This window comes from Bombyx mori, chromosome 17 (assembly GCF_030269925.1).
Source record: "Bombyx mori chromosome 17, ASM3026992v2".
In the NCBI taxonomy this organism is placed as follows: Eukaryota; Metazoa; Arthropoda; class Insecta; order Lepidoptera; family Bombycidae; genus Bombyx; species Bombyx mori.
This window is the reverse complement of record NC_085123.1, coordinates 78,452-94,583: the sequence shown is the minus strand read 5'-3', so window position 1 is coordinate 94,583 and position 16,132 is coordinate 78,452. Positions and strand designations below refer to the sequence as shown.

Below are 16,132 nucleotides of genomic sequence, written 5' to 3'. Positions count from 1 at the left end.
ATGGGGCGATTAGGGACAAATTCCAACTTGATGAACAATTTTAAGGTAGTTGTTGATGTTTAAAATGCTATATCAGGATCAAAATGATTGAGTCTTATGGGTATCTTGTTATCCAATTTAAAGCTATAGTAATTTTTTGGCGGGAACGCGAGGAGTGAAGTTATGTGATTTGTTCTTTGTCTATTTAATGTTTTTTCAGGTTTAAATATGTAATAATGGTGGTTTATTAACTGTTTAATATCTGTGAAAGTGTACAAATGTGGGAAAATGAAACAAAGCCGCTGGACGTAACTTCTCGGGATCCTCCAAAAAGTCCACTAAAAAAATCTTAATAAATGACCTCCATTTTACTGAGATTATATTTCATCCCATATCATCTCATTTCATTTCATTTAATTTCATCCCAGCTGATTAATGTCTCAAATTAATCATCTTTATTTCATTTCATTTCACTTCATATATCATTTTTCATAAAAATACGAATATAAATTAAAATGAAACATGACTTAAAGGTCTGTTATCAGATCATAAAATCCCAAAAAAAAAAAACTTTAAAAGTAATAAAATACAAAAATAATCAGAAAAGGAAAAACAACCTGTTTTAAATTATCAAATATCTACGAAAATAAAAAATATTTTGGTTGTAGTAATGGGCCTGCTATAAATTTTAAGGGCTGCTTTCACAAAAGTGAATTAAATCCGAATAATACAACTCAAGTAAGTAATAATTTTTATCAGGGGCTGTACTTACTTTACCGTCAGGTGTACCGTATATTCGGCTACTTTCGAAGACGAAGAAAAAAAGATGGCTATTGTAAATGCTGTACTAAAATGGTTGTATTTATATAAATAAGTTGCATGGCTATAAAATATATTGAAATAGATAACATTACTCTTCATTCTCTGACTGTCTTACAATATGTATTTGCACACAACTTGTGCCCACGTGCTTTAATGTTAATATTTTTTATATATAAAAACTACATAATATTAAAACTACTTTGATGGTTTGATCTTGCATTCTCTATTACTATATTATTTCTCATGTTTCAAATACTTTAAACAATATCGAATTTGAGCTATATCAATTTTGATAAATTATCTTCCCATCTTTTCATTTGCATTCCTCAATGCTTTTTCCATAATCAGGATATTACTTGCCAATACCCAGCCCATTTTTTTCATAATGATGCTTATTAAATGATGATGATGATGGATGCTACAGTATTTGAGGGGTTTTCAATTAATAGTGATAATGCAATACATTATCTGTGGAACGAATAAAATAAATACCGGTAGGCATAGCCTAGACATAATTTTATATAAAAAGTTATCAATTCTCTTTTCTTTTTTAAAAATATAATTTATTTGGTTGAGTTGTGTTGTAATGTTTTTTAAAAATGTATAAAATTACAAGCTTGTGTGGTAATAAAATATCTCTGCCTGAAAATTTTTACTACAGAGCTGGTAAATCAAGTTTTGAGAGCAACATTAGGGGTAGGCAGCAGCTTGGCTCTGCCCCTGGCATTGTGGAAGCCCACGAGCCATGGTAATCACTCACCATCAGGTGGGCCGTATGTTTGTCTGCCTACAAGGGCAATAAAAAAAGTAATTAAAAAAACATGCATTCTAGTAAACTTAATAGGAGTAGCAACAAGTATAAAGGTAAGTATAAATTTAATGTGGAATATTGGCGATTGTTTTGTGTATTGATATTGTGCAGGCCGGCCATTGTGAAGAACATTGGAAACGCCTATGTCCCAGCAGTGCACGTCTGAGGGCTGATGATGATGTTGTGTAATTTACCATCCTTGTTGACAATACCTTTACTAACATTCACGCAATAACAAGATTAATTTATATTTTCTACTTTCCAGTTAGTTATGAAAATTAATTACGTCAGGCTTTTTTTTGTATCATTTAATAGATAACTTTGTTGTGAAAGAGGAATAAACACCTTCATACATGTTGTCTAATTGTTTTAGTGGGTTTTTTGTGTTACATTTGTATACTAATAACCCATATTGGGACATGCAGTTAAAGTCTCAATAGTGTTTTTACATGTGCTGTGCCACCCTCTAAAGTGGATAATGGTGTGTATTGTTTGTAAAGACCGTAAACATATTACAATCTGAAAATTTTTTAATAAAAAAAAAATGAATTAGAATTAACTATATTCAAAGAATAATTAATGGCTAGCTGAACTACTAAAAATACTAGGATCCTTGAACATTTTGAATCTGCTTTTCACCAAATTAAAGTTAGTCATCAAGTTGTGTCAAACTAGCAACTCCACGGTTGATCCAGTGCTTCTCTGGTGTGTCTGAAGGCAGTGTTATGTACATGACAAAGTTGCTAGAGTGCCCGGTAGTGGCCAACACTCCCTTCCTCTCGCTAGTTTTGTAGATGGGACAAAAGTAACAGGGTGGAGGATTGAAGTTAGATATTAGGGCTGGTTGAAACCAAATTATTGGGATTGTGTCAAACAGTATTTTTGGAAACGACTCGTCCAGCTGCATTGTGTCTCGGTTCCAGCGAGCTCCCTCCAGGAATAGACCCTGTAAATATTTAAAATTCATAGGTACCATATTAAAATAGATGCATTAAGTAATCTGTTTAACTCTTTCTCTCACACACACATGCACATTGTGTACAACTCACCCACACAAACATACTATGTGCCTGGTCCTTCTTGTCCATTTGAGCTCCTTGCTGCTTGTAATATTATTAACAATAACCGATGATAAATATGACATTAAATAGGTGTAATTAAGAAATGGATATTGGAGTCAAATGAAATATTGTTTTTAATAAAATGATTAACTGTTTTGGTCACCTTGCAATAAACTCCATAGACAGGTTCTTCATCAACGTCGGCCTCTATTCGAGTGATTGTAAACTCGAAATGCACCTGATCGATGGGAATTTTATTATGCCGTGAGTAGTTCTGAAGCACGCCCGTCAGAAATGACTGCGTAAAGTAGAAACCCGATAGCCAGAACACCACCGGAGGACCCTCATCGATCCAGTCTTGGAGAAATTTTAATCTGAAAAAGAATAAAAATACACTAATAGATTTAAATATTTTGGTGAGCTAAGAGTTGCCGGTTACAGGTGACATGAGCGCGGAGCGAGTGCTGGACGCGCAGACGTGGCCCGCGGAGGCCGAGGCGGCCATCGGCGACATCCGGCGCCACGTCCGAGCCGCCAGCGTCTCCTCGCGCCTGCGCAGCCACCACCGCATCTACATCAACCTCACCACGCTCGAGGACCACACCTACTGCATCGAGATGTCGGCGGCCGGCTTCCGCGTCGTCGGCCGGAAGTACGACGACGTCAGCCTCACCGGGCACGTCAACTATGAGACTCCCTACGCGCTGCTCAATAACATCAGCCAGAAATACAAGGAGTCGTTCGGCGACGAACTGATGACCAAACTATTGCATCTCGCCGGTGCCCCAGAGGGCCGATGAGTACATTCTGGGACGAACAACGTGGCTTGCTCTCAGAACTCTTACGATACTCTAAATCAGAATCTTCGTAGAGCATTGTGATGACTCTGTACCTATTGGGAATGTTAGTGAACGGTATCACAATTAATTGCTCAGGACAATGTATTCTTTTTGTTTTTTAGTATTTGTGTCAGTATTGCAGCGCGGAGAGATGCTTGCTCCGTAGATTTTAGGCGAGTTTAGTCTTATTTGTAGAAGTATTTAAATTTAATGTCAAACTAGATATTAAATTGTAACAACTCTGCAAACTGATAAGTTAATAATGCAGCGCTCGACCAGCGCTCGTGCTGTACGCGGCGCTCACGTCGAGGCCACGGTCAAGTGCACGAAATAAATTGATAATCCGTTTGTAGAGTTGAATGTAAAGAAAATATATTGTTAGTACAACCGCACCAGATATATGTAGTACAAAACTTATAAATCGGCTTATAACAAATATAATATGTCATGTACTGATATAATTTATAAAATAAACCTGTAATAAACCTAGTTTGATTTTATTCAGAAGTGCATGAGAAGAGATGAGTTTCATCACAAAGTCGTTCGACTCGTTACGGATCGTAGGGTATCGAGGATACCGGACAAGTAGTGCGAGTGAGCACCTGGCCAGCAGGTCGGCCACGTACGACCCCAGCGGCTTCATGGAGGGGTAGGACTTGGCCATCCACACGGAGGGCACCACGCCCTTCGCGAAGGCGGCGTCGCACAGCTCCAGTTCGGCAGACAAGATGGCCAGCCCCAAGGCCGCCTGGTGGACGCCTTCCAGCGTGCTGCGGACCACACTCAGCAGCCGGTTGTACCGGATCACCTCCTGCACCGACACAGTACATTGTCGCGGTAGGTTGCGTAGGCCTGCGCCCCCGGGCGTGCGGCGGGCGGGGGGAGCAGCGTCACCTGTTTGAGCACGGTGTTCATGCTGTTGAGGTACTGCACGGGGTAGGCGGCGGCCACGGCGGCCACGTGGTAGGGCGGCGGCAGGCGCGCCAGCAGCTCCTGCGTGAGGTCGGCCGTGCCGCGCCCCTCCCCCGCGCCGCCGCCGCACACCACCGACGTCTGCGTCACCAGGCACCCGAACAACAGCTGCACACGACATCACATTTATTTTTGATATTTTTATTTGTTATTCGGCCGCGTGTTAAGTAGTTATTGGAGCCCAAAGACATCAACGACAACTATTTAAATTTCGTTGCCCGAGACATGAGTTCTATATCAGTTCCGTAATATAACGGCTGTCCCGCCCTTGACGGCAGACATAGGCAGGGTGATGGTAGGTACCCGTGCGGAGAGGTATTAGATTACAAAGGTATTGATAAGCGACCGCAGCGGCCTCGTTGTTGTCCTTGGTGATGTCCGCGTTGTCGTGCAGCCCGAACACCTCCGGTCGCGCGGCGGAGGGCAGCGCGCGCACGTGCGCCAGCACCGCGCCGTACTCCATGCTCGCCGGCATGCGGTACTCGCCGCTCGGGGAAAACGAATAGCTGTAACATCCTTCGGTTTAATTCTTAACTCAGATTAATCGTTAACTGATCGCCTGAGCATATCTAGGTTAAGGTGACCCCGGTCCTGTTGTATCCCATAGACACCGTTCCGTTCGCCTGCCACTCTGCACTATGAGCGATAGCTGCGCAAATTGCATCCTGATGATCGCACACCCAAGGTTGTGCCTACCCATTCAGTAGGTACTGGTGATTGACTCGATCGGTACTCTGCTTTCAAAGGCAACTGTATCGAACTCACTCTGGATTAGAAGTGACCTCTTCATTGTAGAATATGGTCAGCAGAGAGAGTATGAGGCGCCGGTCCTTGTCGTCCGTGACGCGGCCGCCGTAGTTGCACTCGCCCGTCAGGTAGTGCAGCGCCTCCAAGGGAGTCTCGGAGTACTCCGTGAGGAACATCTGTACGAAGTAGGTACTATATGAAACAATAACAACGACGAGAGTTTGACCTCGTGGGCTCCAGTAACCACTCAGCAGCGGACGGACCGTGAGCTAGGTCACCCATCTTAAAGTCGAGTGTAGAGATGGAAGCGAGCAGGGGCACCTGGAGCTGCATGATGCAGATGCGCAGGTCGCTCTCGTTGAACTCGTACTGGATGTTCCAGCCGAGCGGCCCGAAGGCGCGGCGCTCCTGCACCACGCCGTGGAAGAAGCACAGCGCGAACAGCAGCCGGCGCCACTCCTCCGTGCGCGGGCACGAGATGTAGAACTCCGGCTCGCTGATGGGGTCCGACGTGTACGAGCGGTAGATGTTGTTCTTTAGCCCTTTCGGAGCTTCGTTTGTCATTTTTACACCTGCAACGTAACTCTGCTGCGTCCGCCCTCAGACCGACACACAGCGCGCGTTCCAACCGTGACGTATCGTCGTTATGTTAGCAACACTCGCACGTGTGTAGGGAGGAGGAACAGTGTACCCCAACGATGCAGATTGCGTTCCTAAAGAGACCGAGAACGGTAAGTACGGCATTGTTTACAGAACTTGTAAAGTTACGATGGCGCCTTTTTGTTAGACGGACACTCCTAAAATAAATATAAACATACTTGTTTAATGATTATTTAAATTCCACATAGAAATGTGGCGTGTATCGCGGTGTGTGGTGAGGACTGAACTAGAAGGATTTGGACGGTTTGTTACCGTTCTGCAGCACTGTGACAGGGAAGGCCCTGCTGGGGTAGGAGGTGAGCCAGCAGCGGAAGGAGGGGTGCGTATCCTGCGGCGTGACCACCTCTGCGCACACGCGCTCCAGCTCGCCCATCCACGAGTCCATCACGTGACAGTTCTGCAGCACCACCCATCCACCCACCGTCAGCGCTGACTTTATCATACTTGTTGCTATCGGTCCCTGGACAAAACAAACCGTATCTTTCTTATTGCATAAGCAGATGAACGGGCTCATGTTCCACCGGGTGTCAAGTGCTTAACGGTACCCATGAACATCATTATCGTCATTAGCTCCAAGACGTCCACTGCTAGACATGCCTCCCCTTAGGTGTACCACAGTAACATCAAAGTTTCGGTCTTAGTGGCCATCTATTCCTGGAGCAATGTGTCCTGCCACTGTCACTTCATCTCGCAATCCTTCGGCTTATGTCGGTTGTCTTGATTCTTCTGAGAATATCCTCATTCCTGATTCAATCCCTGTTTGGCGACAGACTCCAGTGGTCGTCTGCCAGTCGAACGTGTCCTACCACCGGTTTCAATTGTATTAGGTACCTCCCGTTCTTCGCCCCTCAGGAGTCAACAGTAGGGTATCGGTAAGCCTGCGGAGGTGGGAAGTATCAATTCCCAAAAGTATCGTCATAGAAAAACGTGTAAGTGCAGTTCTGACCTGTCCTTGGCCGAGTGAAATAGTCTCGAAGCTGACCACCTTCTTCTCCGTGGCATATTTGACGAGGCCGGACATGGGGTCCGAGCCGGGGGACAGAATGAAGATGAGCGGCGAGCAGCAGTTGCTGTCGTTGTAAGACTTGTCGAGGTCGAAGGGCGGCGGCTCGATGTACTCTCGGCCCATCTCCTCCGTCACGTACTGCTGCACCAGCGGGATCAGCTTGTCCGGTCGGATGCATCTGGTCACGTCATATCATCATTCTAAACTATAAATGGCTATTATATATAATATAACAACACCCTATTTTCCAATGCCCTATACTTATGGGTAGACGAGCGCACGGCCCGTCTGGCTTTAAGTAGACATCGGCTTAGATAGCCCGTCAGAGGCGGTATCTTATATATTATTATAAATTAGGTAAATATTTTCTACAAACATCAAAAATACAATTGTACAATTGTTACAATGAAGTGTTTGGAACAAAACTGATGGCCCGACTAATACCTAACTAATATACTCTGAACAACAAAAGCTATAAACTTGCAATCGTAGTGAATAAACAACGCGCCAACACTGTAAACACATAGTTACTGTTATGTTTTAATATGAGCAGAAAAAGAAAATATTTGAAGTATATTATTAAGATATTAGGACGAACATTTCAATAAAATTACCTTAAAATGATTAGTTTAGGGATCCCTTTAATCTTGTCATAAGGAGACGGGAACGGACTTTCGTGTGGAGCTGAGAGGTCGTAGAAGTCCTTCCATTCTTTCAGCTTATTTTCAAAATTTTCCTTAAAACCACGCAGCCTGTCACAAAATATATAATTAAATTCAGCCATATTGAGTTCAGCCGATGCTGCCGATACTTGGACTTACCCGTTGAGATTACTGCACCTCACAATCTCGGACCAACACTTCTCAGAGAGCCAGGCCGGGGCCGGATTCTCATACGGATTCTCCAAAGCGACTCCTCCGGTCAGCAGAAATGCTACTAAATCATCATCAATGACACCCTACAAAAAAAAAAACGTGCACAGGCGGGGGACACCTGAGGTGCGACGCGAGTTCGTGCCGCCTCTGTATAGCCATCGTTTCACATAACTACAACTATATAGTTTATGATTAGATATTTCTCCGTTGAATCTGGTAGCCGCCCACTAAACCGTCCGTAGACGGGCGGTCGAGGTTCACCTTCCTCGCTGGGACGAGCCCGCGGCCAAGACCATATGTCTCTTAAGTGGGTGCTGACATTGGGTGGGTTCATAAACAGAGTCTTGAGCTCATTTGTGGATCTTGACAATAAATAAATAAACAAAGTTACTTACTAACTTCTTTGAATTTATATTTTTGTATTGTATAGTGCCTGTTCTCCTTGTAAAACATAAACAAAACTATATTCATAAAATAATAAAATAACCCCTTTTTTTAAACATATATTATCCGCAACACGCCTCGTCAGATAATAGAAACAGATAACTCTGTGCACGTTTGTATCAGCAACATGCTTCGTCAAATGCCTTGTAAAATGACTGTGAGAACCGGACAGACGGACAGACCGATCGGGTCGGGTAAGGGTTCTGTGTTGCGACTACCGTCGCCGGCCAAGGAACTTTATTTAAAGCGTGTTAGTGAATTTGCTGCTCCAGCGCCGCGACTTCGTCCTCCTTACTACGCCGACCGTATTCAAGTCAAGATTAAAACTACGGTACATATAAGAGTGGTACCTTGGCTCTGAGGATCCCGAGCGTGAGCACAAGCGAGAATATGAGTTTGTCTTTCTCGAAGAGGCTGCGGCAGACGTTCTCGTAGATGCTTCTAGTGAAGTACGCGTTGAGACTCTCTAATCTTTCGTCCAGATTCACACATTTCGGGGAGTTGACTATCGCTTGGTTGTACAGGTTTATGAACCTAAAATATCCGCAGACGGTAAGCATTGAAGTGTTCTTCGGGAAGACGATCAGTGGGCTGCTAAGCTGCCCGGATAGCTGCGTACGTTTTGAAGTCGTCGTGGCCTAAAGGATAAGACATCCGGTGCATTCGTATCTTGCCGGTGTTCGGATCCCGCCGGCAGGTACCAAATTTTCTAATGAAATACGTAGGTACTTAACAAATACCTACTATTGACTTCCACGGTAAAGGAATAACATCGTGTACTAAAAATCAAACCCGCAAAGTTATAATTTAAGTAATCACTGGTGGTAGGACTTGTGAGTCCGCACGGGTAGGTACTATCATCCTGCCCATTTCTGTCGTGAAGCAGTAGGTAATGCGTTTCGGTTTGAAGAGTGGGGCAGCCGTTGTACTGTAAAAACAGACCTCAGAACTCATATCTCAAAGTAGGTGGCGGCATTTACGTTGTAGATGTCTATGGGCTCCGGTAACCACTTAATATCAGGTGGGCCATGAACTCGTCCACCCACCTAAGCAATATTGTATTGAGCATTCGGTATTTGTATATAGTTAGTGTCGTAAGAGTGTGGGAATAGTTAGCGTAGTAGAGGGTAGTAACAGTAGGTACCAGTTGAGCGAGTACTGGTACATGGGGTCGATGTTGGCGAGGTCGGAGATGCAGAAGAAGAGCACGGAGCTGTGTCGCGACACGGGCACGTACAGCAGCCGCGCCGCGTCGATGTCGCGCTCCGTGACGCCGGCCGCCGCCTGCTTCGCTTCGATCTCCAGCGACAACACCTTCGACGACGACAGGATCTGGTTCGCGGACTCGTCCTCCAGGATGTTGCCCGCCGACGACAGCACCTGCACGCCACATTCTCACCGCATTCATCTATAACTTCCAACCGGAATACCAGCTCACAGTACCTTTTGTTGCTTCTCACCCGAGTGGTCCGTACTGGAAGCAGAGGCACTTAGAAAATTTGTACGTGTGAGTGCTGGATACTTTTACAATATTCCGATAGGCGTTAGTTACTTTTACTTTTAAAAAAAAAAGGAAAGGTATGCACGCTTCAAGTAAGTCCCAAACGACGCCGTATATTTTTTTTTTCTCTCCTACTTATTCTGATAGCCTTGAGAGGCTATTTCAGCTTTGCCTTGACGTGTAGGTGACTCACGGGGCTCAAACCGGAAGTGTTGCTAACACGCCCTAGCAAGAGCAGTGCTTCGCAGAATCTACCACTGGATCGGAAATAGTTATGTAGGTACCTAGGTGTGTACAGAATTAAAAAAAAGTCAATATGTCCTATGTCACCTCTAATATCTTATCTTCGATTTCTTTGAGTGTCCTTTTGTTCGTGGCTCCTTCAACAATGAGTTGATTCTTTTTCAGCTCTAGTTCGGGTCGATCTTGCGCCACCACGATCCCCAGCAGCTGATCCTGTAGTCCTTGCGGAGTTATCATGAAGTTTAAGAGGGTCACCTGTTTACGAAACAAAACAAATTAGGAGAGCTCGTGACTTACAGAGAACTTATGTTTAATTAATGAAGAAGGCATGCTACTAACTTTGACAGCAATTTCGGGCAAATAATGGGGGTTGCTCAGCCTCGTCGTGATGTAGAAGCGGAAGTCGTAGTTGTACTCCAATACGTTGTCGCCCAGCTTCAAACAATCCATACCGCCAGATCTGTGAATAGTGGACCCGATAGTTGGAGTCAGCTCTATTCCTTCCTTTCCCTCTTTCTTGTCAGGGGTGAATCTTGGTGATACTTAGACCCAGCGAAACGGTTTCCGCCGTCAGCCCGCCGGTCACTACCTAACTTGAACCAGAGTGTCACTACTAATCTCCGCCCTGGGAAGCTGTCCCGTCAACCGGTGTAAAATCCTGTCGTGTGGTTGTCGTGCCGGAGTGGTCGGAGACCAGAGGGGTCCCAGCGATCGTAGGCAGGGTGGATTGGGGGCTCTTCAAGAAACAATAAAAATGCGGCACCTGTAGACGTTCCTCAGCAGCACTGGCTCCAGCACGGCGTCGAGCTTGTCGCGCACGTTCTCCAGGATGACGGGCAGGCCCAGCTGGATGGCGCTCTCCAGCACGCGCACGTACCCCGCGTCGGTCAGCTTAATCACTTTCAACTGATTTTCGCGCTCCATGTTCTTTATCCATTTGCTTGCTTGTTCTTATTTAATTAAAGAATTATTTAGAATTTAATTATAGGTAGGTACATGTTAAATTATAGATTTTACTTCCAATTTAACGAGTATCTGCTTTTTTCTTGCCATTGCTAGTATTAATGAAACAGCGACACGGCTATGGCGCTTGTTACGAGCACACCTTTAGGCCACGATGACTTCAAAATGACAACTTGGGAATAATATCTCGAAGCAGGGTCGGTTGGCAGAGCACGTTCCATTAGCAGTAACCGAACAACAGTGCAGTGAAGGGAGTCGAAGTCAAGTGCGAACAGGGACGCGCTCACCTTGCGGATCAATCATGAGCGGCCAGCGCCGCGACCTCTCGACGATGATGCCGTTCTCGATGGAGAAGGCGTCGACGGGGAGCCCGGCGATGTTCCAGGCGCGAATCACGACCGGCTCTCCCAGGGTCGATATCAGAGAAAACGAATCCGAACACGGGATGTCTGTACAACATGGGCTGCGCTATAATTTCCTGATGCGCATCTATTAACTTTATTAGGTACATATAAAAAGTATTAGTGAAGGCTTACTGAGTTCTTTCGCTCTGGCGTTCCAAACTTGTATAATTTCTCTTCGATAGTTGACGCTGTACGGACCAAGGTATGCTATAAAACCAGCAGACAGCAGCACATCACCTGTATTCAATAATAGTTCCATATAAACAAATCTAATAGGATCTTAATTAAAGTTTGCAAATGCACCATAAGTAATGGTTGAGGTTTGCTAAATGGGTTTCGTCTGTTCGTTTCTGCTCGCGCACCACATCCACGCAGCAGTGGAGCATGGATGTCGCCAATTGAAATATATATTCGGAAGTTGAGTGCAGGTAAATTAACCAATAATGTTGGAGAGCAACTCCTGCAACTGGCGCGCGAGCTCGGTCCAGCGCGCCTTCTCGCCGCCCAGGCCGCCGATGAGCTGCTCGGCGCGACACAGCTTTGTGGAGCACAACTCTATCTCGTCTTCCAAGCCTTTTTTCTTGCGTGTCATCTCCGCAAATTCGTCGTTCAATGCCTAAAATCAATAGATATAATATGCACCTAGTAGTATAAAGCCGGTTCTCAGAATGTGAATCCCTGAAAGCAACAGACCTGCAACTTGTCGAGCACTCCTTGTAGTTGGGCTCTTTTGTCGTTCAAGGTGTTCATTTGGGCTTGCAGTTCCGCTTCCGCTTCAGCCAGCGCAGCCTTCTTAGGAGCTACAACCTAAACATTTATTTACTTTTTTTTGAAATTGTATTTGACGATAAATAGAGACTGAGTCGTCTGTTATTATGGATTCGGTATTGATACCTTGATGACCCGATCGTAAACGTCCATAGCCCTGACCCACCGACAGAGCCCTTCGCAAGCTGACGACACCTTGGCTATGACGGCAGGATCAAACTCACGGTCCGGTATGTACCTGCAATATAATGAGTACACAATGAACATGGAACATAATAACCAATCATCCACTTACTAGTAGGTATGTCTAGTCATATTCAGTATTAACTTGTCTCTGATTTTTTTCATTACTGTTGTCGGAATGTTGTCTTTATCGTAATTCTTTAAACTTTCTAAGAACTTCATGTCACCCAGCATCTTCTGTGATGGACCCCAGAAATCTTCGTATGGTTTTCCTGTAACAACAATTACCACAAATATAAATGAAAACTAATTTGTCATGTATCACGTGGTTCAATGTTTCATAGGTACCATTAGCATCCATTTTCCTATCTCCCTTGATTCCCTTCATGACACAGACGGCCTCCATGACCAGTTTGACTCCGGCAGGCGGGTTCTTCATACTCTTCACCAGTGTGATGTCGGCAGGTTTGAGAGTATTGAGAGCGTTCAAGGCAGCTTCGAGCGCAGGCACGGCTTCGGCCAAATCTGACTCACAGTCGTCCTTGATGGCCTGTGCTGCTGCAGCGGCTTCGTTGGCCAGGGCTTCGTCTGCCCCTACAATCTGTTCATACACAATGCTATCATTCCCCTCGACTTCATCCTTGTGTACGTATATTGCGTTATGAGACATGCATTAAAAGGAAAAATAACCTCTTTTTGTTTTTCAACAACAACCGTGTCCTGTTCTATTTTAATCATGAGTTTCTCAGTCTTGTCTGATGTTTCCACCAAAAGCGGTTGTAAGTTGATTAGGTTTTGCTGCATCACTGCGACTTGGCTGGCTGCGAAGTCCAATTGTTCCAATCCAGTCTCGTATCTAACAGCACATCAGAACATGAGCTATGTACATCGAAGATACTTTAATGTGAAGCACTGACATACTTGACTTTACCTAGTTCGGGACTTTATGATCTGGTCGACCTTCATAGCGTATAAATTTTGGAAAGATTTGATCAGTTCCAAGTAGCTCGTCGGCGTGACATACACTTTACGCTTTTGTTCAGAGTAAAACCTGGAAACCATTGAGATTAGTGCGTATATAGTGAAGCTGCGCTCGCAGCTCCGTCGCTATGGGTAAAGGGAGCAGCGGGTGACCTGTCGCTGAGCTGCACGACGCTCGTGTGGAAGAGCTGGCACATGGTGACGCAGGCGGCGCGCAGCTCCTCCTCGTCCACGCTCGGCATGCGCGACACGAACATGCACGCCACGCGCTCCAGCGCCTCCGGGGGCCACGCCGTGAACCTGTACCGACAGACCACATATTGTATAGGTTGTTTCCTGCCGCCAGCTGACTATCTCCGAGTGTGTTACGACACCAGACAATTATTACAAATCGTAGTAGTTTTAGTAGTTGAGTAAAACGCTAGCATTAATGTAAGATGAAATTATCAATAAATTCACATTTAGCTCGCTCCACACAACACATAACCGAAATAGTTCCAATTCTGAAAAACTCATATTTGTTCTCAATTAAAGTAAGTAATAAATTCTATATTAAAAATATGTATAGCATATTTCGATGGAACTTTATTTTACGACTTAGACAAGAGGATACCTGTCGCTCGGTAAATGCAGCTCAGTTGCTGAGATCACGAGCGGCATGATCACGTGTGCGGCTGTGACCACATCTGCGTGTACCTACCAGTCGATGGTGCAGCAGTTGATGAGCGACGGGAACATGCGCAGACGGTTGCGGAAGGAGTCTCCGATGGGCGACATGGCCATCACGATGCGCAGGTTCGCCTTGACGCGCTCCACGTAGTATCCGAACATTGCCAGTGGACTCGTCTCTATTTTTTTACCCTGGGAGGAGCGTAAAGTTAGAGGGTTGTTTAGTTGCTGGATTACGAGTATAGATATGTCTCGAGAGTTGACGTGGCGTGTCGTCGACAAATGACTGGACGTGCTGGAGTACACTCACAGCTTCCCTGACGGCGGCCTGCATTTTGTCCAGGATCTCGACCTTCTCGTCCATGCCGTACAGGTTGGGGATGTCCCCGGTGTTGAGCAGCATGTTGATGTCTTCCACCATACCCTCGTACATTATCTGTATACGGTAGTTACAGCATACACAATACACTTCTGTTATTCGAATGGCGATAATTACGAATACCAAAACCTGTACGGAGTACTTGCTGTATGGAGATAATCACAATCAACGTCTGTACATTCTCTCCACGGAACACTTACCTACAACTATCGCGAATAAATTAATTTCGATAATTAGGAAAGAAAAAAGAAACATGTGTGCAATTCACACGTGGTAGAGGTGAAACCTTCAAAAGTGAAAATACACGTTAAGTAAGATTTTGTCATTAGTAAATAATAGTAAATTATCTTTTACTACTTAACTACTTTTACTACTTTTACTCATACTAATGAGGCAGCGCCCTCTGTGATTGATATTTTAACTTCATGTATAATCCTAAATTAAAATTCATTACAAGAGGTTTCATATGCACGTTAGTATTAAAAAATCTCATAGATGGCGCTTTATTAAAAACACTACACTGAGAACGTCTAATGTGTTCTATCTCATTCTCTCGCCGGCTGAATCCTATACATTTATGTGTTCGTGTCTCTATGGACTTATTTTTTCGTTTCATCGAGTTTGAAATCACAACGATTCTAAAGAAGTTTCACTTCAAAAACAATAAAATCGTGATTTAATGAGTAATAACAGCATTTATACCGAAATAAGTAAGTGTTTCGGGCGCTGCGGCGGGAGCGAGGGGTACCTGGTTGTCGGCGAAGAGGAAGACGAGCGGGCGCCCGAGCAGGCCGGCCTTCATCAGCAGCTTGCGGACGTCGTCGCGCCACTCGCTCACACCGTACACTTTCGATATTTCTATCTAAAAGTGACATTTTCATATCTTATACTATGCCTCTCAAGGCTACCAGTATAGGTGGTAACAAAAACACGTGTGGCACTCGGGGACTGCCGCGGTAAAGCTATTGCATTACATTTTTATCAACTTATGCAATTACAATTAGACAATAATAATTGAATATCAAAACAATAATAAAATAAGACCACGCTATATTTATAAACATTAACAAAAGCAAAACATTAACTGCCCCCTTCACACTCATAAGCTAGACCGCGTGAGAGAGAGATGGGCAGACTTTTCATGATGCGCATGCTGTGCGACGTCACGCCGCGCGCTTATTCACAAACACTACACAGTGTGAATGTGTTGAACACGAGCTACATGGTAGGCGGAGTGGGGGTGTTAGGTTTATTTTCGTTACGGAATTTTTTGATTCGGTCACCGCGCTCAAAGCCCGCAATAAAAGCTATGCAATAGCTTAAAAACATATATAACTTGATGCATCTACCAAGCGGGCAAGAAATGGACACCATGAGCGGATTCCGTATTTAGGTACATTTTATATTTCGTGAATAAACATTCAACACGAGAAAAAATAGTCCCCATCCCTACCTCGCCGAGCTACAATGCAGTCTACGGTCCAGGGTTAGAGAGGTAATTGGTATACCAGAGCACTTGAGGCTTTGACTCATGTCTCGAGGGGCGCGCTGGCTGACAAACAAAATCCAAAAGTATGGAATATGAATATATGTATAAGTATGAAGGTTACTTGGATAACGTTCATCTCCAGGATACTGGCGGCTAACTTAACGGCGCTGCTTCTGCCGCTGCCGCCCACGCCGACCAGGAGCAAGTTCCCTGCACGTGCAACAACCCACGGAAAGTGTGATTGGAACCAACTAAATAAATACCCATCGTTTGACTGTTCTTAATGTTTTTGTATATGGACCCGATGCCTTACGATAGCTCTATTAAGCTTACGAC

At 44.7% G+C, this 16,132-nt stretch overlaps 2 protein-coding genes across 5 annotated transcripts in view; one reads left to right on the top strand and one right to left on the bottom strand.

The window, feature by feature from the left end:
• Positions 1-21: 21 nt before the first annotated feature.
• On the top strand, positions 22-4,001 carry LOC101744326 (GSK3B-interacting protein). 3 transcript variants are annotated; one of them, XM_038016764.2, is made up of 2 exons: positions 22-45; positions 3,115-4,001. In XM_038016764.2, the coding sequence occupies exon 2, from the start codon at positions 3,120-3,122 to the stop codon at positions 3,471-3,473; it is 354 nt and encodes a 117-aa protein (XP_037872692.1). In that variant the 5' UTR covers positions 22-45; positions 3,115-3,119; the 3' UTR covers positions 3,474-4,001. The 3 variants fall into 3 exon arrangements, with proteins under 3 accessions (XP_037872692.1, XP_062529211.1, XP_004927573.1); XM_062673227.1 differs by lacking the exon at positions 22-45 and adding an exon at positions 535-1,665; XM_004927516.4 differs by lacking the exon at positions 22-45 and adding an exon at positions 541-717.
• The window catches only part of LOC101744900 (dynein axonemal heavy chain 3), a 42,042-nt gene continuing 28,067 nt past the window's right edge, over positions 2,158-16,132 (bottom strand). For both annotated transcript variants that reach the window (XM_062673222.1, XM_038016761.2), the window contains exons 44-73: positions 15,918-16,006; positions 15,056-15,169; positions 14,239-14,364; positions 13,960-14,120; positions 13,413-13,559; positions 13,210-13,329; positions 12,969-13,134; positions 12,627-12,879; positions 12,424-12,550; positions 12,222-12,333; positions 12,021-12,134; positions 11,766-11,943; positions 11,460-11,564; positions 11,211-11,372; positions 10,724-10,910; positions 10,300-10,420; positions 10,048-10,215; positions 9,361-9,596; positions 8,567-8,750; positions 7,719-7,855; positions 7,512-7,649; positions 6,838-7,075; positions 6,144-6,351; positions 5,553-5,803; positions 5,250-5,407; positions 4,831-4,990; positions 4,407-4,592; positions 4,115-4,323; positions 2,837-3,047; positions 2,158-2,558 (exon numbers count right to left, since the gene is read on the bottom strand). In XM_062673222.1, the coding sequence (XP_062529206.1) occupies positions 2,262-2,558; positions 2,837-3,047; positions 4,115-4,323; positions 4,407-4,592; positions 4,831-4,990; positions 5,250-5,407; positions 5,553-5,803; positions 6,144-6,351; positions 6,838-7,075; positions 7,512-7,649; positions 7,719-7,855; positions 8,567-8,750; positions 9,361-9,596; positions 10,048-10,215; positions 10,300-10,420; positions 10,724-10,910; positions 11,211-11,372; positions 11,460-11,564; positions 11,766-11,943; positions 12,021-12,134; positions 12,222-12,333; positions 12,424-12,550; positions 12,627-12,879; positions 12,969-13,134; positions 13,210-13,329; positions 13,413-13,559; positions 13,960-14,120; positions 14,239-14,364; positions 15,056-15,169; positions 15,918-16,006 (5,063 nt within the window). In that variant the 3' untranslated portion in view covers positions 2,158-2,261. The remainder of the gene's footprint in view (positions 2,559-2,836; positions 3,048-4,114; positions 4,324-4,406; positions 4,593-4,830; positions 4,991-5,249; positions 5,408-5,552; positions 5,804-6,143; positions 6,352-6,837; positions 7,076-7,511; positions 7,650-7,718; positions 7,856-8,566; positions 8,751-9,360; positions 9,597-10,047; positions 10,216-10,299; positions 10,421-10,723; positions 10,911-11,210; positions 11,373-11,459; positions 11,565-11,765; positions 11,944-12,020; positions 12,135-12,221; positions 12,334-12,423; positions 12,551-12,626; positions 12,880-12,968; positions 13,135-13,209; positions 13,330-13,412; positions 13,560-13,959; positions 14,121-14,238; positions 14,365-15,055; positions 15,170-15,917; positions 16,007-16,132) is intronic.

Excerpts from the sequence above, each read along its gene's own strand:
- LOC101744326 (XM_062673227.1), top strand. The coding sequence starts at position 1,623 with ATGCATTCTAGTAAACTTAATAGGAGTAGCAACAAGTATAAAG. Across the intron at positions 1,666-3,114 it reads GAGTAGCAACAAGTATAAAG|GTGACATGAGCGCGGAGCGA; the intron begins GTAAGTATAAAT and ends TGCCGGTTACAG.